Source organism: Struthio camelus, chromosome 3 (assembly GCF_040807025.1).
Source record: "Struthio camelus isolate bStrCam1 chromosome 3, bStrCam1.hap1, whole genome shotgun sequence".
NCBI lineage: Eukaryota > Metazoa > Chordata > Aves > Struthioniformes > Struthionidae > Struthio > Struthio camelus.
The window spans coordinates 128,033,606-128,057,623 of NC_090944.1; the positions used below are offsets into that span (position 1 = coordinate 128,033,606).

A 24,018-nucleotide genomic window follows, 5' to 3' on the forward strand; every position below is an offset into this window, starting at 1 on the left:
ATGCAGCCAGGCAGCAATGTACCCTCGCACCGTTTTGGTGGAAAAACTGTCCTCCTGACGCCCGTACTTACTGCTGGTGCGCCTCCTGCACACGGCCGCCGTCCTTGTTGCTACGGCTCTGTGCGTACCTGTGCATGGAGAGGACGGGATAGGGCTGCGCGTGTGCAGGTGCCTACAGGGAGCAAGGAGGGACCTGAGCCTGGTCACCTCCATTTTGCAGCACACCTCCTGTGGATTGAAAAGAAACAAAAAGCACTTGCCTTGCCCTTGTCTCTTGGTTGCTGTCAAAGGGTCAGGTGGGTGACTGCGGGGAGCCGGCAGGGTAACCTTGTCGAGGTGGGTTACAAACGAGGCTCCCTGCCCTGCCAGCTTCCTGACTCTGTGGGGCCAGCATCGTCTGCCCAGCCTTGAGGTGAGCGATTTTCTCCAAGGACGAATGCATGAATGTGTGCTGCTGAGGGAAGCCCAGGCAGCGCTGCCCAGCTGGCACCGGCACGGAGGCCGCTCTGTGCCTTGGATGGTCTTGCAGCACCGTGCCGCGAGCGAAGGCGGGTGCAAGGGGAAGATGGGGCTGGCCAGCGGGTCCCCTGCCAGCGGCGGCCCCGCAGGGCTGACCAGCGCTCGGGCTGCGCAGACAATGAGCTGTCCCGATGAGATGCAGGTGCTTTCCTCCGCCGCCTGGCACGGCAGCCACAGGGGAGGGGCCGTGGCACTGGGGCTGGCTGGGGTGTCCCCTCGCTGGCTGCCCACCCCCCCCCACTGCAGTCCCGTGCCGTAAAGCAGCAGTTTCTCCATTGAGGAAGGCCGCTTCCCCCTCTTTCTGGATACAAGGAACACTATCTGCAGCTCTCCTGACACGGTGCATGCCCCGTTGCTGCTCCTGGTACTCATTACTGTTAGTCCCTTGTGCTATTTAAACTTCTGCCATGAGACTTGAGAGCAGGCTTGAGAGCGTGTTTTTTTTTTTTTAAACACTTCTGTGTCTAGCTGTGCTGAGGAGCAGCCAGAAAGGCCAGGACATAACGTCTCTGAGCACCCTACAACTCCTCCAGCCAGCTGGGATCAGAGATGCCGCCTTGGCCTTCGTGTCAAGCAACTGCATCAGTCGGGCTGAGGGCAGCCCTGCTGCAGTGCCATCCCGTCCCGTGGGAGTGGTACAGGCTGGCAGGTCTGGTGGAAATTGCCTTCAGGACCGAGCTCACAGCAGCTAGTTATTTGTTGTTATCAGTTGTTTATGGCTGCACCCTGTGTGTTCACCCTTCACTCAGCCTCCTGCTGCAATCTCACCCCACTGCTGTAGACCCTCTGTCACACCAGCAATGGTTGTCGCGATAAATATTGAAGAGATTGACCTGGCACTGGGCAACGAGAGTCACCAAGTTGCCCCTAAAAAGATGAGTAGGGAGAGATCGCTGCTAGAGAAGAAAAAGCAGCAAAATAATTTCCGGCATTACCCAGCCCCACTACATCGAAAGTGTCAGGTGCATCAGTTCTTCAGTGCAACCACCGTGGCAATCTCAAGGAAAATGCTATATATGGAAAAGTTGACTCTATGAACAGCATTTTCCAAAAGAATGCATTGTGTTGACAGTGCTAACCATTTTGCACAGTGCGGGGAAAAAAAATGCAGCTGGTAACTAATGCAAAACGGTGGGGCTTTGTGAATGTGCATATGTTTTTTTGCTATATTGTCCTATAACCCATATGCATCACTGTGGGTTATGTTAATGGAATTTTGCTGCTCAGCAGCTGTCCGGGCAATGTGAGGCCAGGCCCGCTCTTCCTTTTAACTGGCCAAGCTTTGTATTTAATCCATTTATGGCTGCCTAAGGGCACAGTTCCACACATCTTTCTCAGCAGCAGTGCCAGCTTTCCGTGTTCCCGCCAAGTCCGTTCTGAAACAGTGCAGTAATCTAGATCTGTCGATTGGTCAAGGTTAAAAATATCCTGGATCACTTGAGTGATTCATTTTACTGCACAGCCAAACAGCTGTGCTGGCATAAGAGCAAGGTAGGATAGAGGAATGAGAGGCCAGAAGGTGCAAACGCTTTACACTGGCTTTGCTGATGAGAAATAGGTACATGGAACTGCTTGGACTTCCTTTTGGGAAGCAAGATGGCTACTGATGGAAGAGTCTCTGAGGATTTCTCAGCGTAGAGACCACGAACCTTGTTTAGTGCTGCTTATTTCAATTTCCCTCAAATTTTTGTTTGGGTCTTTCAATATGCCTGGTCTGTGATAACTAAGAGATGGAACAACTGCTTCTTTTAAGTAGTAAGCTGCGCCTGGTAAGACAGGACCACAGCTCCTTCCTCAGGCTTTATTCAGATATGAACAGCTCTGTATTTATGAGACTGAGAAAAATTTGGCCACTGTAATGCCGACACCTTGCTAAGGGCTGCTATTCGAAGTCATTCCAGGTACAATTCCAGTGTTGAAAACAAGATCAAAAAATAGAAAAGAAAAAAAGTAGGCCAGCCCTAAATGAATCATAATGCATTATAATAAACAGTATCATTTTGTTTCTAATAAAGACTGTTGCTTAAGACAGCAAAAGTGAGACTACTCTCTTGATCTGTGGTCCAGGACCAACCGTGTGAAAAGCCTGGTAGCTGTTACTGAGGTTTTAGGCTCCCTCAGCGATCCTAGCTTTGGCAACACACGAGCGGTAAAACTTTGTGCGTCATTTCATTTATTAGAATAACTTTTCCCTGACGCTTTGTTTGTTATGTTCATTATTAATGGTGTAGTAACATCTCTTAATAGCACCGTAATATACTAATCCATACAATGGAGGAATATGTTTTATATTTCAAGAATTGTGGCTGCCCTCTCTTTGCCCTCCCAGAGAAACCTGAGACTGTTGTTCCCTCCCGCATTGCTAAGGAAAGAGCAGGGCTTTCTCCCCCATATTGCAGAAAATACCTGTCTTCCCTATGAAGTGACTGATCCTTGAGTTGCTTATGCCTTTCATCCATCTGCTGTCAATTTAACTGGCTCAGCTAGCTAGTGGCTCCTTCTTATGACCTTGCAAGAATTTACAAAACCTGGTTTCTATAAAAAAAAAAAATCAAGGGGCAATCTCCATGTTTACCCTCTTGCTCAACTAACCATGTTTTGTTATTGCCAGCTAGTGCTAGAATATATCCACCTCTCCCCCAATCTCTAGTCTGAAACTGCATCTGGGAAGATTTGAGGACATGGCCAAAATTTCCAGCTGCTGAAGTTTCCTCAGTAACTTCATACGCGCAGTAGCTTTGCCTGGGCTGCTGCGTTTCTGGAAACGTGGAGCACGAGTGCAACGCGGAGACCGCACAGCCCGACAGACCAGGCCTGGCAGATCCGTGCAGAGCCTTCCCCGCACGCGTGCTGCGCCTTTGCTCAGAGCGACGCCTTTGCCTGAGCAGCTCATCTGCACAGCCTGGGCTGACCAGCACAGCCAGACGCGTCGCAGGCGCAGCGGGTTTGCTACGCGTGTGTCAGTGCTGGGGGGGAAACGTGCATGCTGCTGCCCAGGGAGCGGTAGCCAGCCGGCACCTGAAAGGCCAACAGAGCCTTTGCGGAAAGGATTTGCGGTAGGCATGTACGTACACGTACTGTAGAAGGAACTGCTTTTTGTTGCTGCCTTGAAACTTTTAGCTAAAATAGACTGTAATGCAAGATTGCCTTCACCACCGTGTGAGGTTCCACATCCGGGACACATGTGTGTATTAGACCACATAACCCGAAAACACACATTTCTGTAGTGACATTAGCCCTGGTATTCGAGATGAAGAAACCGACTTTCAGCGAGGCAGGCTGTTACAGGATGGAACTGTAAGTATTTATTTACCCTTGGTGTAATTTTTCTCTTTCAGGAGAAGAATGCAGATTATCAGCTGCTTAATTACAGGAGTATGTATGTAAACTTGTACTTCACAGAAATTTGGAAGAAAAACCTTTGCCCAGCTTGTTCTTGGCAATCAAGTTCCATCTACAGAAGCCTTTCATGTTATAGGTATATCCCATGTGTGAGTTGCTGTTACAATTTAATAAATACTTTACAAAAATAATGCTAGCTTTAAAAAAAAATAAGAAACTTTAACTCACCAATAGTTCCTCCCAGACAGCTTCTTTAAAGACTAGCTTCTTCTGTAGGATACTGTACACTCAGCATATGATAAAAAGGGGGAAAAAAAAGTTGGTTGCATGCTTTATCCCAGGGAGCATATTTAGGAATGTATATTCTGTTTTTCCTGATATTTAAAAAGATGATAAACTTCTTTCTTTTCTTGAAAGAAAGAAACAAGGAGATCTAAACACTCTTCATATTAAGACTTGGAAAAGAATCTGCATTTTTTTCCCTTTGACCTTGTTTCTCTTTCTGGCCTCCTTTCTCCAAACACTTACAGCATGCTCAGTTTACAGGTAGCTGCCCTGAAGATCTGCTCCACAGCGTAAGAGCTATCCCCTGCCAGCTGTAGCTTCACATCCGAGAAGTCTCCAGGAATGGGCTGTTTGCAGCTCCTGCAGAATCACTGCACCGGCACCGTTTCTGCTCCGTAGGGAAAACACGGCTACCTCTCCCTGCAGTCCTAGCCCAGACGGAGAGCAAGCACCTGAGCTAGGAGGTAACAGGGAGAACTGCGAGTAATGGTCTATATTTGCTTTTAACCACTACTCTTCCAAAAAAAGGCTCTTCCTTTCTTAGACACGATAAGTCATGAAATCAGTTATAGAGAAAACTGATGCTGTAGGTACAATATTCTTGTAAACCATTCCCATATGAAAGAATACATTCTTCAATCCTATTGTTTATAATAACTTTTAAATATGTGCCCTCCTCAAGTGTGGCCTTGGGCCTGATGCTGATGTGAGCTGCCCCCTCACCTCACGCTTATAGCTGAGGAATAAAATGAAATGCACATTATTAAAGGAACATTATTGCAGTATATAGTCCTACCAGGACAAGATTTATGTATGTCTGTATGTAAAAATAGGTGTGTGTGAGATAGAGAGATATGTGTATATAAATTATACACACTATGAAAAATACTTATGTATTATATTACAACTATATACATTCATTAGAAAGAAACTGATCAACCCCTGTCAAGGAGATAATGCAGCAGCCATTAGCAGTTCCTTGGCATCCAGGCAATAAATGCCACTTTTTTGTTCGAAGGGGAGGAAAATATTTTCAGTATTCCCTTGCTTCTTGAAATTGCTTGTAGTAGTCTTCATCTGAAGGGTTTTCTGTACACTTCTGCCCATTGTTTGGGGGCCGTGCTTCATTGTATCGGCTCCAGTCACCTTTGCATATAATCCAAGGCAGAACGTCCACTTTGTAATGGAGTTCTGCTGAGAATTCAATGCTGATCAGGTTTGGTGTACCTGCCCCTTTTCCTCTGGTGATCAGCTGCATATTATCATCATAGCAGCAGTGCTGCGCTGCAAGCGTTGTGCTTTCCAAAGACAGCATGGAGCGGATGCAATATCGTGCAGTGGGCTTATAGATCTCCAGTTTTTCCTTTGGACCACTTGCGTCTTTCCAGCGAAAGTTCTTCCGCTTAATCCTATCATAGATTTCAGCAGTGCTGTATGCAACTTCTCTAGGGTAGGAGCATGGGCAGCTGGGAAGATCGTTGACCACCTTGTGCATGTATTTCTTCAGGAACTCACTTTTGCAGCTCATCCATCTTTCACAGCTATCAGTATCTGTTTAAAGGCAGGAAATGGAAACTTAAGATACATTATGCAGCATCCCAGTTTGTATGACCAGTGATAACAAATGAGTAAAGCGTAACTCTTCAGCACCAGGGCTTCGCTTAAGAAGGGGCAGTAAAAGCTTGCCTCACGGCCTGCAATGTGTTAATATGCTGTCTTGACTTGATAAAGAAATCAAGTATGTGACTGGCTTTTAAGAGCCCTGGGCCCTTTAAGTGGCCTCCAGGCCACCCTGAAGTATGTTACGGTACCATGCCAGTAAGAATCTTTGGCATTTCTATTACCTGGCAAATTCTAGTTAAGCCTTCTGATGTCCCAATGAGGCACAACAGCCGCTGCCATGGGTTTACAAGCAGCAGAACTGAAATAAGCAAATCACTTTCCCTAACGTTTGGTTTGAAGCCAGCCTCCTGTTTAAAGCCCTAGCTCACACAGCCTTGTTAAGACAGCAAATTCAGTGTTGAACGGTGAAGTTTCTAGTGACACTAGAAACACTAAGATGACAAGCAAAGCCTAGATTTCCTAAACTTCATTATCAAGCCCTAATATAGTCTTACTTTTAAGTAATTGATATTTTTTTCTTAGTCTCCGTCTTCCCAAAGGGGTATGTCAAGCAGCTGTATTTCAGACATGGAGACTGACATCTTAGCTGATGACATCTCACAAATGCCATCAAAAGTGATTCAGATTCAGAAAGGACACATGTGACATAATATCAGCGTGTCTGTACATTAGTAGGCTTTAATGGCACCACAGCCATGACTTATAGCTTGTATTAGAGAGGTTTATAGACTAGTAGCACATTTAATACGACACTTTATTATTTGCAAGAGTCTTGAGAGAATCCAGTTAAATGTCTGTTTGTTTTAGGCAGCTGTATCATGGCCACAGGCAAAGATTTGGACCTAAAACTCTTACTGCAAACATACTTGCAAAGTATTTACTTAGTGATTCGTGTTCTGTTTTTCTAGCTGTTTAAAAAGTCATGTCCCAGCCGTCACTAACTACTGTGCTCTACCACCACAGGATGGCCGTGATGGATTACATTATTTATCCAATTAGTAGTCCAGCATCTAGTGTCTAAGAGTAGCCACACTATGGTTTCACTGGCGGATGAAAGTGGAACATTATAGCAGTTGGACAGAGTTTTAGATAGATATCTATGGAAGATGAATATCAAGTCATGCCCTACAAAATTCCTTTGACTAGCCCCACTGCAGCACACATAGCTAAAAGTGCTACTCATGCTCATAAAAGTAACTGGATTTTTTTTTTAGGTGGCAGTTGTATCTAAAATGTTTTTATCGCAGCTTCCATTCAAGGCTATGTCAGCAAAATGCTAAATAGTGTTTGATTTTTCTCTCCATTAGTGTGGAGCCTTACAGCTCTTTTCTGAACTAGGAGAGCGAATCAGTATTTTACAAAGAAAAAGAGGCACAGGTGTTTACTAGGAGTTAAGAGGAGAAAGACTCTATGACAGAAGCAAGCTGAGGTCTAGCTCATAAGCTTAAGCAAGATAATAAATGGTCATTTTACTGCCACTTCTAATGATGAACTCAAGAATCTAGGTCCTGTAATGAAAGTCAAAAAAGAAAAATCTAAAGTATATCTTCTCTGTTACTGCAAGATTGACTAGGCTGCTTACCAACTTCAAACAGTTTGGTAGCATTGAAGTCTTCACTTCCTGCAAGTAAGCTCACTTCCGTGGCAGCTGTCCGGAAGGTATCTTCAATCCCTAAGAAAAACACATGTTAGTGGTGGCAGTGTTTTCCTATAAAAAAATAATGCAATATATTACTTGATCCCGCTGAAGTAAACATCCTTTCGCTGCTGTTTCAGTTTGGCCTACCTACCAGCCTAATATTTCCCAACCTGTGCTACGTAGCTTTAAAATAAACATCTCTTCAAAGAAACATTTGAACACTCTTTTGTTTTATTCCATTGAATTAAAGGTCTCTAAAAAGAAAGCTCTTTAATATGCAATAACTATATGGTTACTAATGAAATCTTTTCGAAAGCCTTCCATGTCCTTTCCAATGAACTTTCTCCTCATCTCCTAAAAAGGGGCATAACAGTGGCTTGTAAAGCTTCAAAATAGCCTCAGGCAGCTTTTCAATAAAGCTATCATAGAGTTTTGCCTTAACTTTAGCAGTAGATGCAGAATAACAGATACCCACGAAGACATTACAAGGCAGTAATTCACTGCTGGAATTACAAACAGTAGAAGCTGAGCTTTGCCCTTGTCATTTAAAAAATGTCAGCACAGCCTCAAAGAGTGAATATATTTTTCTTGCTGATCGTTGGGGGTCTGTCGTATGACATAATATGTTCTTTCAAGTTTGCCACTGATTGATGCTAGCTGGTAATAAATACTGGAGAATGTAACTGGGAGCTACACAGTTTCTTCTGCATTTAACCCTTTATTCAGGTTTTAGGATGTATGAAAACATACAGAAATACTTCTTCCCTAAACTGTTTAGCAGCCATTATCTTGCAGTGCATGTATGCACCTATGTGTGAGTAAAATACTTCTGTCCGCTTGCCTTACTGAGGTGCCTAAGCTGTCTCTCCAGCACTGCTGACATTTCACTTCCTGCCAAAAAAACCCTGACCTCCAGTTTAAGAATTTCTACCTTTCTGAATCATCATGCAAACTCAGTGAAATGCATACCACGGCATGCATTTTTATTTCTCTCTGATCTTGGGAAGGAATGAAATTGCAAATAGCCTAGGCATTTTAGGATCTATTGCATCACTATTACCAACTTGCCTAAATCGAAACACACAGCAGCATTTAAAGAATAGCAGGAGACAAGTTTTCAGTAGCAGCTTTATATTTTTTATGATGGAGGTTTCAGTGCTTAGCCCTGGTTTCAGCAAAGCAAAACTTGCGAGGACGGTAAGGGCACCTCCATTACTGATATTTAAATGTCAATGCCTGCAGATGGGTGGGAGCTAAGGTAATAAGGCTCCTTCTCTTGGTCATATTTTCCAAATATATTCAAGCCAAAAATATATTTTCCTTCATCCCACTCTGCACAGCTGTTGCGGGACCAAACTTGCTGTTTGATAATTTTCCAGTTATCAAGCAACACACTTTGAAACAGAGATAACGTTTCAAATTCAATGCCAGGCTGCTTTGACTTTCTCGGACAGGAGCTTTTGTGGTTTATAACTACCCAATGAAAACAAAATCTCGAGTCAAACTCAAGGCATCTATTTAAAGTATCTTTACTTATATATTTATATATGTACTCATACACACAGATTCTTACAGTAACTCCATGCATTAGGCACAAAACTTAAAAGCCATATAACGGGGAAAGCTATTTGTTCCCAACACACATGCAAGCATGTACGTTCACTGCACTGCAAACTATGAGCTCACTGTTGTAACAGCACGGCTGTTTTGAAATTCTAAAATTAACATGAATTTATTTCATGAGAGTAGATTACACCCTTCGGAATACAAAAGGTACTGTGCACAAAGCTGACTGCCATAACTTGAAAAAAAAAAGCCTATATGCAGCTTTTAAGTCCTAGGGGATAGTACACTGCATCTAGCATCATATTATTACTAGTGAAGAACCTGCCTTTTCATAAATGCCCTTGAGAACCAGCACGCCTCTTTCCAGCAAAACTCTTACCCAGCCAGGGAAGAAATGTGACCTCGGCTTTGTGTGCAGGAGGCCTCTTCTCCCCCTCCCTCAACCGCCTCTCCCCATTCCCCTTTGGAGGGGGACTCGAGCGACCGCGTGCAAACCTGGGCAGTTTGGCCTGTCGCAGGTCCGGGACTCGGTGGCAGTGCAAGCATAGCCGCAGGACCGTGTCCGCTTCTGGTTGCCGCTCCCGCAGGTGACACTGCAGAGAGACCATGGGCTCCAGTCTCCCTCCCCGTCAATATAATCTGTATAAGAACAAAGATGAGGAAGGAAATGAAGAAACAAAACTCCTACTACCCAAAACTACTGTGTAGTGTTTTTTATTAAGAAGGCAAAACAAGAATGGAATCCAGATGTCTCTACCTGAAGCTTGGGCTAAATGCCAGGCCTAAGCCTGCTGTTTAAATGGTTTTCACACTTGACTCTCCTCAGGGAAATGCATGCAACATTATTTGAAAAAATATTTCCTTTCTCTTTTGACCTTTTGGCAGCTGAGACTCCTCAGCTGCAAAGCTGGGTCACGAACTAACGGTACACATCTATTCACATAATTTCCCTGTACACAGGAATATGTTTTCTGACCACAGACTAATCAGGCACAGGATAAATTAAGTTTTCTTTTTCTTCTTTTCCAAACACACAGCAACGGCACAATAGAAGTCACTTAATTAATATTTAGGACACAATGAATGTTGGATTGAAGGAGGCTGATGGTGTCATGCGTGAATACTGAAATTTTTGTTCTTCAGTCCCTCTAACAGGAAACGGAGATATTGCAGGAACATGGCGATGAATACAGGGAACTGCATATTCCGCTTGCACCCAGAACAAAAAGCAATTGGTACTGATTCATATGAATTATTAAATCACATCAAATCTGATCCTTTACCAGGATCCCTCTGAAAAGGAAACATGACTTTAGCAGTAAACAGTCAAGTACAAATGATACCAAGTTCTCACTAACAAGGCTCAGTGCCACAATCACTATATAAATATCTTAGAAGGAGCCTCCTTTGTCAGCTGTTGCACATCCCACCTTGCGAAGGCCACTATGTGGAGACAGTGAACCAATCCCAGTTTATTTTCATTCCCGCTGCCCTCCTGCCTTTCAGAACGGCCCCAGAATGGCTCAGCTGAGGTTTGTCTCCCACTATGGAAAGTCTGGCTTAATGTATTTCTCTGCCAGTTATCGGAGAAGTTAACTGACCCTACGAACACAACATACAATCTTTGCTCATTTGGGTTAAGACAGCAGTAGTAGCAAAGCAAATGTGGAGTTTAGTGACTCAGAGTCAGTCCTACTCTATAGCTATAGGCTGAACACATATGTTCACGCAAGACACAGGGCTGGATCTCTGTCCGCGCGGCCCTCGGTGCTACACGAGCTCCGCTCCCTCGTGGCCATGCTGTCTGAGGATGTCCCGAGCTGGTTAGTAGCACACATAACCTGATCTGTACCCTATGTAATGACTGGTGACAACTCTGTGGGATGCTATTAAACATTTACTGCCGGGAGCAGGGGAAGGTTATATATCTCACTCTTAGCAAGCTGCCTAGATGCGAGTTCCTCGAGGCAGGGACCTGACGTGCTTTTCTTCCTCGCATCAGCTGTCCACCGCTGTGACGCGGGCGGGACCGTGGCCCTGCTGTGTACGGACACCCATGATATCCGTGGTTTGCCATCAGGAGGGCAAGCATATACTGTAGTCTGGAAAAGCATGAGCCATCGTAGGAAAACATGATGCGCCCTCTCTCACTAGCCCTACCCTCCTTGCCAGCTCTCCTCCGACGCTGGCATTTCTCTCTGCGTAGCTGGTGGGGAGGAGAGGGGCTGAGCAACGGTCAAGCCTGCAGATGAGCCTGACCGGGCAGCAGAGCGCTGCGCGGGGCGGTTCGCTGCAGCGAGGCGAGGGAGACGGCTGTCACTTCAGTGCCTGGGTCGCGCCAACAGCTGGCGCCAGTGGCTGGAACTGGTGTAAAAGCCCCGTGTGGAAGGGATCTGCTGCTACATCCTCCTGGCCAGCACCAGTGGCATGCAACGTTTTACATCAGTCAGAAGGCCAGGAGTTGCGTGCAACTAACAGGGTGCTCCGGGGTATGGCAGGAGCTCTAGGATAATTTTCAGGTCTACCTAGCCAGTGTTTATACTGCACCATAAAACACACAGTATCTCCTCTTAAAATATGCAAGGTTAGATTTTCAGCTGGCTCTCAAGCTGTTCTCCCTATTTTTATATTTGTAATTCTTAATATATTTTCTACCACATTTTTTTGTGAAAACAGTCATTTATTTTACCTAAATGAACAACTACCTAATATATGAATTCTTGGCAATAAAGTGTGACCACAAATAAATGCAGGTGCAAAAAGAAGGGATAGACTTTAACCTGCTGGCCACAAAATTTCATACATATGTATGCATTTAAATACACAATTCAATGAAAAGATTCTCTCACATATTAAGGCTCTAGGACTTAAAGTTAACTGAAACAGGGAAAAATAAGACTGCAAGAGTATACGACAGCTGCTGCGGTATCTAAGTAACGCAACACAAATGCCACAGGAAAAATACTGTGGCTTTAAAACCCTGCTCTAACGAAAAATCTTCTGTATTTACTTACAGCTTAAGTCTGAGAGGCTCTGAGCTACCTGCAATTCCTGTGGTGCACATACTAATTCACCTCCCTTAAGTCATTCCTGTGTGGATAGTTACAGCCCATTGAGACAGGGAATAAATGTAGCTCCTTTCTGTTTCTAGTTTCTGCAACTATTTCATACAACAAGCTGAAAACAATTGTTTTCGCCCTGACCCATCTGGAGCAGAATTACACACGGAAATACACAATGTTCCTGTTGCACATGGCACTCCTCACACATGCATCAACATAATTCATCGTATTTGTGTATACATCGAATACTACCATGTTTTAGATCTTGCTTATTTATCCAATAATTATATTTTAGTTCCCAAACCGCTGTATGATTCTAAATTTGTACTTATCCTTACTCTAAAAAAAAAACATGGAACCTTGTTTCCTTTGCTTTTAAAAAAAGTACACTTATGACTAAAAAAAAAGTCCTCTTATGGGATAACTGGTATGATTTTCAAGATTATAGACTACTAGTGGAATGTAGCTACCACAGTACAGCTTGTGCATCTGCACAGATTTGTATTTAAAAGTTGATGAACAAAAGCCACATGTTGAAAAATTCTATTTTCTTTGGCCTACTTTCAGCGATGCCTCACCATTCTCATTTCCCCCAAACTCGTTTTACAATCCCAAGGTGCCCATAAGAGGCCTGGAACGTAAACTTACCGTACTCTGGCTGCTCCTTGGACTCAAACGTCCGGTGACTGGGTGCGTGACTATCCCACCCACCGAGAGGGCTTAGGAAGTTGCTGTCCTCAGTAGTGCTGTCATACTTGTAGTCCTGGTCACCGCTACTCATGCGTGTCAAGGTGGAGGACCTCTGCCACCAGTTTCTCCAGTCAGGTGATGGGACTGGCCAGTTAGGCTTGCTGCTCTCTTTCTGCAGGTCCTTTTCTGGCTCAGTGTCAGGGCCATCAACCACTTCAATGGTAACCTATGGCATTGAAAATAGACCAGGTTGTCCCTCAGGATCTGTTCCTAGTCAGTGGGAAACTTTCTATACAGCAAAGACAAATGACTGACGTTGCCTTGCAGAAGGGCTGTGTAATACTGTACGGTTAGCATGTTGTAAACCATATGTGGATTACTGAGCCCAGAGATATGCAGAGATTGAGCGATTCCTTCTGCTACCTCTGCTGAATCAGACCTTGGAACAAAGGCTAGGAAAAATCCTGCACAAAATAATAACCCATGCTGTGCCTAAAAACCTTTGCAGCAGAATCTTCTGCCTTATGGGGAAAAGATGTTTAAACCCAAACATATATGACCAGGAGAAAGACAACCATACCTGTTACTCTAAACACGCTGGGACTGAATTTGAGGCAAGCATGAAGGGTGCAGAGCCCGGTCCAAGCACTTGGACTCACTCAACACTGGGCTGAATAAGTCCGTGAGTTGAAGTGGGGAGACGCCTAGCCCAGGGACCCCTAGCCCACTGGACCAACGCAGGTTGCATCTGCCTCGCCCTCTAGCGGCAGCTCTGCCCACCCTTGGCCGGGCCTACCCTGCAGCACCATTTCCATCACACCACCACCATGGTTGTTACTGCTATGTGCAACCATACCATCTGTGGTGATGAAAGTCAGCAAGCCCTTTTAACCATTGCCAAATAAGTCACTTGCTACTAAGCTCTCTGAATTAAGTCTTCTTTCTGTGCTGTGAAGTGTAACAATACACAACCAATTTGGGTTTCTGCAGAAGTCCAGAGTCAAGATTCAAAGTTTTCTGTCCGATTCCCTCACAAATATCATGATTATAAATGTAATTCTGCACAAGGACAACCTTTGATTACTTTTTCTGTACAAAACCACGCGCAGTTTTGAAACTCTCAGATAAATACTGTGCATGCATATAGGTGGCTTTTTAACATAGAAATAGGAACTAGTTATCAGAAACCTTGGCTCCATGAGTCACGGAAGCATAGTGTAGCCACAAATACATCTTGGGTCAGAGCAGTCAAAATGCCCTGATGCTTTAAAGGGCTAGTGAAGTTTACTGATTAAGCTGGATTGGCTAAGCAACCATAATACGGAGTGACCATCAAACATATCTATAATGTTTAGCAAGTAGGGAGGTTTTCCTTTGTGCTTCACACGTTTACAAAGCAGTCTTTCAAGACAGTACTTCACTGAAAATAGGGTTCTGTAAAAACAGGAAAAATAAAACAGCCTACTATTATGCTAAAAGGCCTTTACACAGGTACATGGATATGTATTTTGGATAGATTTAGTTTTATACAACTGCTGTGAGTAAAAGCACAGTACACACTTTTTCTCAGCAGCAAAAAAACCGAGTTAGTGTCCATGTTTCTTCAGCTACCCGTGAGTGTTCTGTAGTAGGAAGAGAAACTACACTTGCAGCAATAGCTTAATGATGCCACAGCACAGTGATGTTGTTGTTTTAACACCAACTCAAATTGCACAGATATAAAACAATGTACATGTATCCTTTTTAGAGAACAGAGATTTCTGCATCTATTTTATGCTTTGCCTTTGACCATAGACAGAGCCATTGAAATGAAATGATTTTGAGACTATTTAGGAAGCTCCACTGGGAGAAAGAGCAAGAGAGAGAGAGAGAGAGAGAGAGAGAGAGAGAGAGAGAGAGAGAGAGAGAGAAAGTGCAGTTGTCAGCCTAATAAAAGTCTTTACACACGAGATCTTTTACTCTCAGACTAAATGTGTAATCAGGATCATTACTTCATTAAACCTCAATTTCTACAGACCATGAATTAAAATGGATTTCAGAAGCTTGAAAGCATTAGGGTCAGTTCAGGGATTCAAAATCACTGCATCGATCCAAGTAAAATAGAGTTTTCACAATAAGAGAAACTAAATAAAGTTACTGAATGGCTAACATCGTGCACTCTTGGCCAGTCGGAGGGCTCTAGCACCGATTGGTATTTTTAAGACCACATGAACTTTGTAAGCAATGACTTAGCAAAGTGAAAAAAAAAAGAAAAATCTCTTTGAAAAAAAAGGCGGGGAGCACAATCATCAGCCCATTTTCTTTGGCATTCTGTAGTTATATGATAGTGAATCAGGAAAACTGCCCATTATTTTAGCCAGGCACAGTTTGAAGAACCGTGGGGATTTAATTTAAAAGATTTATTCAGGATGCCAAGACAGTTTAAGCAAAAAAGGGTTTGCAGGGCGAGAGAAACTGCTATTAGGCCAACTGCTACATTGGGGAAGAGAGACAGAGAGGTGAAACGCACAAGCTTTCAGGCTCATAAGACTTAGACCCTCAGGCCCCTAAGAGCACTGCCACTAACTGCCTTTCAAGACATGTTTGTGCAATCAGATATCTCTTCTTAGTTTGCATTCACTACCAAGTAGGCTCAGTAAAAGGGCCTTTAAAATGGAGTTGCTAACTAGTTTCTAACTAGGCTGGACTTAACCTGCCAGTGGGTTTCAGGCAGCACTTGGGTTAGGCCAGCAAAGGCAGGACAATGAAAGCTGCTTCAGGTGCCGTTTTGGTGCATGGTTTTACCTTGTGGCAGACAAGGGGTGAGGAACTTCCCCTTCTCGCACGCAACAAAAAGCTCTACCTAGAGCTATCTAATAGGGGTCAAACTGGGAACCCACAACCCAATGCCCTGGGCAGGTGCGCTTGCCAGCAGCGTGTGAAATCACGTGCACCTCCTTCCAGCTATACCTGGCATTTTATGCTCCCGTGCCCTGACAAGCTGACAGCCAGGCCTGCTCTAGGAAGAGAGCGCGGGGAAGCTGTTCTTCACTGCCTCTCTTCTCCTCTCCAACGTGACTGTAACCAACTCTGCTGTACAATGTTGCTTTGTCACCCCTGAATTAGGCGAGAAATTAAGGTTTAAGACCTTGTCCCAGTTAGTAATCCCTTTGTCTCAAAGACAACAGCGCTCCAGGAGGAGGACAGGTCAAGAGAGATCCTCCTCAGGTTAGCCCAAGAGCCTATTTAAAGAATGAACATAACAAAAGCAAAATCCAATGTGGCAGTCTGACACACCTCTGTACTCCTTTCCTTCTCTGCTTTAAGCTTTGATTACAAGTTAGTTTGTTTAATATTTGGCATTAAAAACGTGTATCCAAAGAAATTCAACAATGAATCCTCGGAATGTTTGAACTGCCGCTCTTGGAAACTGAAGATAAATTCAGAACTCTAGTTCTGCCCAACCCCATTTGCCTCTAATGCATCTTCCTTAGGCAGGGAGGAAATCAGTGACCAACCCTAGTAGTCCTCCATCGCAGAGGTCCTAAAAGGCTGCTTCTTTGGATGAGCAATTACCTCCCCATCTTCCTTGTCATATTTTTGAAAAATGAGTCTTCACTGAATTCTTCCCAGCACGTACAGGTAGCCTTCACATTAGCCCATGACTATATGCATGTATCACATACAAACACCCATCTTGTTCATTTGTTCTGGGCTTCTTTACAACAACAACAAAAAGAAAACTGATCTAGGGCTAGAATTGTTAAAAAGGGGCATTTATAACAGCTCTAGAAAGGCCTCCTATGTCATATAACTATTCCAACAAAAACATGTTGCATATACCCTCTCAAAAATTATAAAATAGACCAAGTCTCGTATTTTTGTTATGGAGACACTTTTAAAGATTTTCATTTTCACTGATTTCTTCTTCCAGTGATTATCAATAACGTAAATTGTTTATTTTTTGTCATACTTCCCAAACTGCCTGTGGTAACACACTTTTTCTGTAACTGCACAATCATCTCCAGAAGCCTTCAAACCTTCTCTTATGGCAGTGTGAGTTACAAATAACTCTAAAAATTTTTAAAAATAATTGGCACAGGTACATTCAAACAACAGATTTGCAGTGAATTCCTAATTCAACAAATGTATCAAGCACAGATGTCTTAAGAGACCAACATCCAATTTTGTCGTAGCCAAAAACATACACAAGATAAATATTACCCTCGCTTGTTGGAGTGTACAAAAAGTTCTGTGTACTTTGTCCTGTTTACTGAGACAATGTTTCTGAATTCACTTTAATGGTGTAAACACTGCCCTAAGCAATTGGAAGATGATGTTATAAGAAGATCTACATTTGCGATATTCTGCAAGCAGCAGATTCTACTACATTTCTGTCCTCTGTTTCCTTCATGCAACTGATACAATTCTTTAGTGCAGAACTTGCCATTCTGTAAGAGTAGAAATGTGCAAGTCAGCAATGAGGTAACTGTAATAGCAGAACAGAAATCAGAAGAGAAATCATGGTAAGGTATGGAAATTATATATTTATTTTTACACCACAAAACAACTTCAGTTAAAATGATACTGGCAGTGATAACAATTTACTTCTGGTTATGTCATTAAAGCTCACAATAGCTTTGTGGGCTCAAAAAACTGGGTTATAACTTATGCAGGGTTAAAAGAAAAGTGAAGAACCTTCAAAATTTGCTGGGTGCGGGAGATAAATCTGAATCCAAACCTGAAATTTGCGTTACATGTTGTCAGTCTTAGTGGTGCTTTCTGATGGGCCTAGCTGAATCCTGGGGTTCAAACTCTGGTCCAAATCCAGATGTGAATATTGCACAGTGTAGCTACCTTTTGTTACTTTAAGAAATGAAAGCAGGAAGCTGTTGCCCTTCAATGCAGTGAAACCAGCAGCTTCCTCTAATACTATATACAAATGACATCTAAAAAATAAATCGAATGAAATATGTCAAAAGAAAGCTACATGCTATATGGATGGAGGTGGGGGGAATGTGCATGGATTAATCTGAAAAGGAGTTGGTTTGAAAAGCCTTCAGTAATTTTTCTTAAAGCAGATGATACAGCCCTGTTTCTATGCTGCTCTGCATGTTCCTTGAGTGGGTGGTTCTGTGTAGATGTTTTTTAAGGTGGAAACTGAATAGATATCAAAGAGAAGAGAACAAATAAAGCTAACACAGCACCACTGGAGTGGCATGACTGACGAATATGGCCCACAGGCCTCATCCTAAAACAGAAAAGAACACATCACCAAGCTGGCAGCATTACTTTCTTCTGGCTTAAAATCAATCCTATTAATTATTACCAATTCCACAATTCACAGCAAGGATACGAATGAAAACAGATTTAAGCATATACTATTTTACTTCAGTTTTCCAGAGCATGCAACACTGCTTTACCGTGTAGTGTGACATCAACACAGCATTAGCACGTGAGCCCTACCTAACTGTGTGTGGTTTCTACTTGTATCTCCTCATCCAAAATATTTTAATGCATCCATCACTCAGATGGACTCACCTAGTTGTATTTCAGGTATACGGACTGTAAAACTTGATCAAGATTCAAGTTTTCCAAAGAGGATCAATATCAACAAAATGCCCCTCCATGACAAAACAATAGGGAGTTTTCTGTTTTCTTCCCATTTATCATGGTGTCCAGCACTGCTGGGGAAGCAGCAAAGCAGTGGGGCAACATGAAACAGCACAATACCTTCTTCAAGCCTGGAAAACCAGGAGTAAAAAGCAAAGGGCAGGGACAAGAGCAAAAGTTCAATTGCTAGTTGAGCTTCCTAGCAGAGTAACAGCTCCAGAGCTAGGGAACAGCTGAAAGGCTGCAGAAGGCTGGTTGAATGGCAAGAGAAAAACCCATCAGAAGTAGAAAATAAATTTATTCCTATACATTCCCTATACGATTTCATTCTGCTACACAGAAGTATGAACAATTCTGTCTTACTCGGAATAACCGTGCTCAATCACAAGGCCTGCCTAGGCATCCCTCGGCTAGTTCATGCCGAACAAGTGCAAACCTACACCAGAAAGATTTTCTACTTGGGGGAGGAAATCCAGAGAAAATACAGTGATCAGTTTTTGTAATCAACTTCTCTCCTAGAAGTCCTCCAGGGATTCACAGAATAGTTGAAATAGCAAAAAAGGAAGAAAATGGAACACCTCAAAACAGCCAGTCTTTGCTCAACCAGAGCTGCTGCAGTTACTCTCACACAACCAATGCTAAACCAATGCTAAAGATAAAAGGTGACTTGAAATGATGGAAGATTTTACAAGGCTAGAACACCACAGGAAGACCAGTGTCATCCTTGTCTCATATGCAATGAGTCATACAGCATTTGTTTTTTGGAGCTCTGATTGCTGTTTCTGAGGTTTTTTAGAGGACAATCCACTATATTTATATTTAATTATCACCTGATAAATACAGTAGTAGCCTTAGGGCATGTGTTAGTTTTCCTGAATTCCTGTAATTGTGTTCTGATGTCCACCACTTCTTCCCTGAAAGAGCACATAACTAGAGTACAAAAGAGCAATTACATCCTCACAGAAAACCAGTGAATAAAAGGGTCATGAAGAGGACTCACCGGACTATCTTCGTAAGCTGCTTTCTTAGGCTTAATTTTATGTCTGTTTATTAATAGATTTAAAAAATATCCAGGCATAATTTCCCCTAAACATATTATTGTTGGTCTATGCATGTTTCTACTAGTAGGAGAGAAAAGAGGCTGTGGGTCTATGAGAGGTAAATGTGACCGTCTTACTGTATATAAAATACACAGGCTTTCTACCCCTTTCCAGCCAAATCCCATAAGACAAAGTATTCATTTGATTCAGCGTGATGGAGCTCACAACACTAATATCATGCTCTTCCATGCTGTTCAGATGGCTCAGCCTTACACTGCATCCTCTATCGTAAAGAGGCAAGAGGCTGGCCGGGTATCTCACAGCTAGCCTACTGCTGTTGTTTCACCAGCTGCCTCTTACTTACACTTTTTCCACTTACTATTCTTTAAGTCCACTCAGATGTTCCTGTCCTCCTTTAAATGCAAACAGTGGTCTGATCTGGCAGTAAGGTGACGCCTTCAGATGGCTGTCCTTTACAGAGATGGTACCCTTTCCCCGCAAGAAGCTATCCAAATTGTCCCTTGCACGCAGCATGTGGAGGGCTGGATGTAAAGCTGTCTGGGATGTGAAATGACATGCCCAGGGTAGGTGCTAGCAGAAAATGAGTCTGAATCCTCTTGCTTATGCAGCCCATTCAAAATGTTATATATTACAATGTACATAATAGGTTAAAAATCCACACATTTAGTGCATATGACTGTGAAGTCATGTCCTGAGACTTGACTGTCTTATGAGGATTTTTAAATTAAACCCCTCAGGACTGTAACTTATAGAAGTCAAAGCCAATGTTCAAAAAGAAAAATGAGTATCGATTCTGCTTTCATGTGCCAAACTGCAGATGAAAAATATGCAAGTCAACAAGTGCCATTATTTCCATGCAAATAAATACGGCATTGCTTAGTGACAATTTTACAGTGTAAAATTCACTGTAATCTTGTTTTTCCCAAAAGGGTAGACCACCTTTTACAACCTTTAGACAAAGAAATAAACTCTCATTGACCCTCAGTACGGCCTGAACTGCTGCAGAACCGTCAAATCCAGGAACCTAAAGAAAGCCTGTATATCCCTATTTATGCACCTAAGTAAGCGGCCTACATATAATGGGAACTTAAGGAGGCTATTTCTGAAAGAGTTGATCCCTGCGCACAAGAGCTCTGCGATTAACACTGCCCAGGCCTTTCCAGTTTACAGGTCCAGGCTCCCCAGGTCTTGGAGTCCAGCAAAAGTGCTGACATAGCTGGCTCACACATTTCCAGCATCAGGTGGCGGAAAAAGAGGTCATAACCGCAGCAGTTGCTGTAAAGGCAAGCCAGAGAAATGTTTCCATCCTCCACTCATTTATCTATTCCCTAGGTCTAAACATTAAATGCTCTTACCAATCAGAGAAGGCCTTTGCTTCCTTCTGTCCTCCTCTGTGGTTTACAGAGTGTTCAAACAATTATGTTACGCTATTTACCTCATGCCACAGTTTGGGGCCCCTACAGCTTCCCTATCTTCTCTTCCCAAGGCCTTCTGGATGGCTTCTCCTAGCGTGAGGGATGCGTGCAGTGACCACACGTTGAACATGTTTACTACCTCGGCCTGTCAAGCATTGGACCTGCACTTGATCCAAATCTGTTAGACTTTTTAATGTTGCAAGCCATCTATGAAGTAATGGAGCGTCAACTTTGAGACAGTTTGTTCTCTCCTGATAAAGTTTGTCTCTCACAAATTCATCTTTTATATCTTTACGTATGTACTTCTTAGACATATCAAAAAGATGGTAATTTTGTGGGCTGGGGGACTATAACAAGCCAGGAATTTATTTAACCAGAAAATTAGTTCTATTAGTATACTGTTTTCATAAGCACATCTTAGGCAGAACAACATTTCAGTTTATTGTTTTGGTTAAAAAAGACTGCTTATTAATGCCAATTTTGCTTTAAGGCTCTGAATTAAAAACAAATCACTCATTTTTTCCTCTTTCTAATCCTTGAAGTTTCAAGATGCAAATGGCTTGTTGTCTGGCTCGAAGAACAGTTTGAGGAATAACATATAACAAAGTTTCTTACATCAGGCAGCTGCTGCAGAATTAACATTTAAGTCCTAGTTCCATACAGAGGACTGCATTTTTAGCTGAAACTTAAAGATATATCCTCTTATAACCTTTGGGAGTGGTTGCAATTTATAACAGCACGCCAAAAGAGAATCTGTTCACAAACAAATTTTACAACACAGAATTGAAAACAGAATTAAAAATACTCATTGGAAGTCCAAGAAAAGAATATATTCTAAAATGGCACCAGTAAAGATGGCTTTAGAATCAGGAAGAGGTCTATATCCATACCTACACTTAGGCAAGCAATAAAATTCAAAGAGCAATTCAGAAAAAAAAAAATTGAAATTTGTGCATTCACTTAGACAAAAAGCATATACGTTCTCTCTTGGTGTTACTGGTAGAGACACAGTGCATTCTGACTGCACAACAGGGAAGCCAGACTGAAAGCTCACTTGGTACTATTAAATAATTTGTCCAGCTCATCAAATATCACAAGGTAACTTAAACTTGAACATATACCTGAATGTTGGGATTCTGCCCATTGATATCTGCTTTTGACAAGTCAGGGAAGTTTGGGAGATCCAAGAGGAAAGATCTGGGTCCATCTCTTTGCAATGACGTATGCCCATTTTCCTGCCTGAATCTCTGTTTAGGGAGTGGCCGGTGGGCAGCCTGGAGGTCAGGGTATTCTCTTCTGTCCTCAGGGTTCAGGGTAAAGCTGGCTTCAGGAGAACGGTCTTCTGCAGTGAGTGCGTTCTGGGAAAAAAAGCAATGCGCTATAACAACAACTGAGACAGCGTGCAGTCCTGCCAGTTCCCCCATCTCCAGCTTCCTGCTAAAAATGACTCTGCAAACATGCCGAAATGAGGGTGCTCAGTTGCTTCCACCTGCTCTACAAGGCACATACACAAGCCCCTACAGCATACAGACCCACAGCTAGTTACTCCAACATACAGGATTCCTAGCTGGAATTCTCTAGGGTGCCCATGAGTTTGGTATCTGACTCTCAACTGAAATATTCTCAGTTCCAGTACTGCAAACTTGTAGTCATCTGACACAAGAAAAAAATGAATCAGACTTGGGTGCTTAGTTCTTCTAGGTTTCGACAACATTTCAGTGTCCCCTTAAGCACTTAAACATTGATATAAACATCTAAGTTAAAGCAAATCTGGAAACATGACAATCAGAAGCAATCCCTGGAAAATCAAATCATATCAAATTAAACATGTCACTAAAATGGTGAAAGGAGAACATGATTACAATAGCATTTTAGTTTGCTTTGTTCCAAGGCGGAACAAAAACATTGACTGCTAAGTTCATGTTGAAATTTATGGTATTAAAAGATCATACAGCTGAACTGGCCACCTCCCTCTTGCCCTCCTCAGTCTGCAACATCTTCCATCTAGTTGTGCAGTATTCGTCACCCCACATCTCCGGTCTTGAACATCTGAACCTCCCTTCCTCTGGGATCTCATTTTCATGTTTGCCTAATGGTGGGATTGAATTTCACCAAGTTGTGGGTCAGCGGTTAATGCTTTTGTTATTGTTGAGCGCACTTTTGGGTTTTGTAGTGCATATTACAGCAGGCTGCCTTCGAACCAGTAGCACCGCTGCCACTGCCTTTGACCTCACCAAGGAGATACATTTGGTATCAAAACATTCCCTCCCTGGGTTAGGACTGGCTTGGGGACTGAAGAAAAAAAAAAACAGCAGGCAAGTCAAATCTTCTTATGGCTTCAAAAAAATGCATGGGGCAGACGCAACACAGGTTTTGCTTTTGACTCAGCTGAAAAATTTTAGGTTTGAGGTCTTAGTATGACTGCCTTGGGAGCTTTTATTTTCAGTTCGTAAAGAGACAGCAAGCATGGATAGGGTAAATGTTAAAGACCTATCTTTTAAAACAAGCACAATTAAAGTGGAATGGCCACATGTGGTTCTGGCTCTACTGAAACATATTTTCGCCAGCATTTCTGGTTAAACACAATCTCCATCCAGCTCCCCTGGCTCAAATTAAGCTAGCATACCTTTTGTTAAGATTTCAGATAGATAACAGTTCCAATGCCTTTTCCTTTATTTTGTGTTTATTTGCTTAGAAGCTTCTTAATTGACTTTTGAAGAGATTTTACAATATAATCTGTGAACATTACAGCAAAATATTCAGCGAGTTAAATAAACCAAGGTTTAAGAGTTAATCTGGGACTAAGTTAAATCTTCTCAAATAAAAACTAAGGCGGTTCTCCTCTCCCCCTCTCACTGCGCTGCTTTTGCAAAGAACAAAAGAAGATTTAGTCAAATTAATATCTTTTTGGTATTTTTGTGATCAGAATGGTTACAATCTGAAAGTGCCAAAAGGCTATTACACATTTATCTACAGTACAGACATAAGAAGTTCATTCTGAGTGTGTGTGTGTGTGTGTGTGTGTGTGTATTTGTGTGTGTGTGTGTGTGTGCGTGTGCGTGCGCGCGCGTGCGCATGCGTGCGTCTGTGCATGCGCAGTGGTAAAAACATATCTGTTCCTCACAGGTTTTATTGTCTGCAGGCTAAAATAGGAATACTTTGCTGATGACCAGAAAGGACTTTCAGATGCCTTTGGTGGGCCATCCACTAACATACACCTTATT

General features: G+C 42.8%; 1 protein-coding gene across 2 annotated transcripts in view; it reads right to left on the reverse strand.

Moving 5' to 3' along the window:
* Window positions 1-3,801: 3,801 nt before the first annotated feature.
* Window positions 3,802-24,018, reverse strand: part of ISM1 (isthmin 1) — a 41,288-nt gene continuing 21,071 nt past the window's right edge. Inside the window, exons 2-6 of one of the 2 annotated variants that reach the window (XM_068940233.1) lie at window positions 21,916-22,152; window positions 12,685-12,952; window positions 9,470-9,613; window positions 7,352-7,441; window positions 3,802-5,697 (exon numbers count right to left, since the gene is read on the reverse strand). In XM_068940233.1, the coding sequence (XP_068796334.1) occupies window positions 5,180-5,697; window positions 7,352-7,441; window positions 9,470-9,613; window positions 12,685-12,952; window positions 21,916-22,152 (1,257 nt within the window). In that variant the 3' untranslated portion in view covers window positions 3,802-5,179. The remainder of the gene's footprint in view (window positions 5,698-7,351; window positions 7,442-9,469; window positions 9,614-12,684; window positions 12,953-21,915; window positions 22,153-24,018) is intronic. The other variant, XM_068940235.1, reaches the window with a different exon arrangement.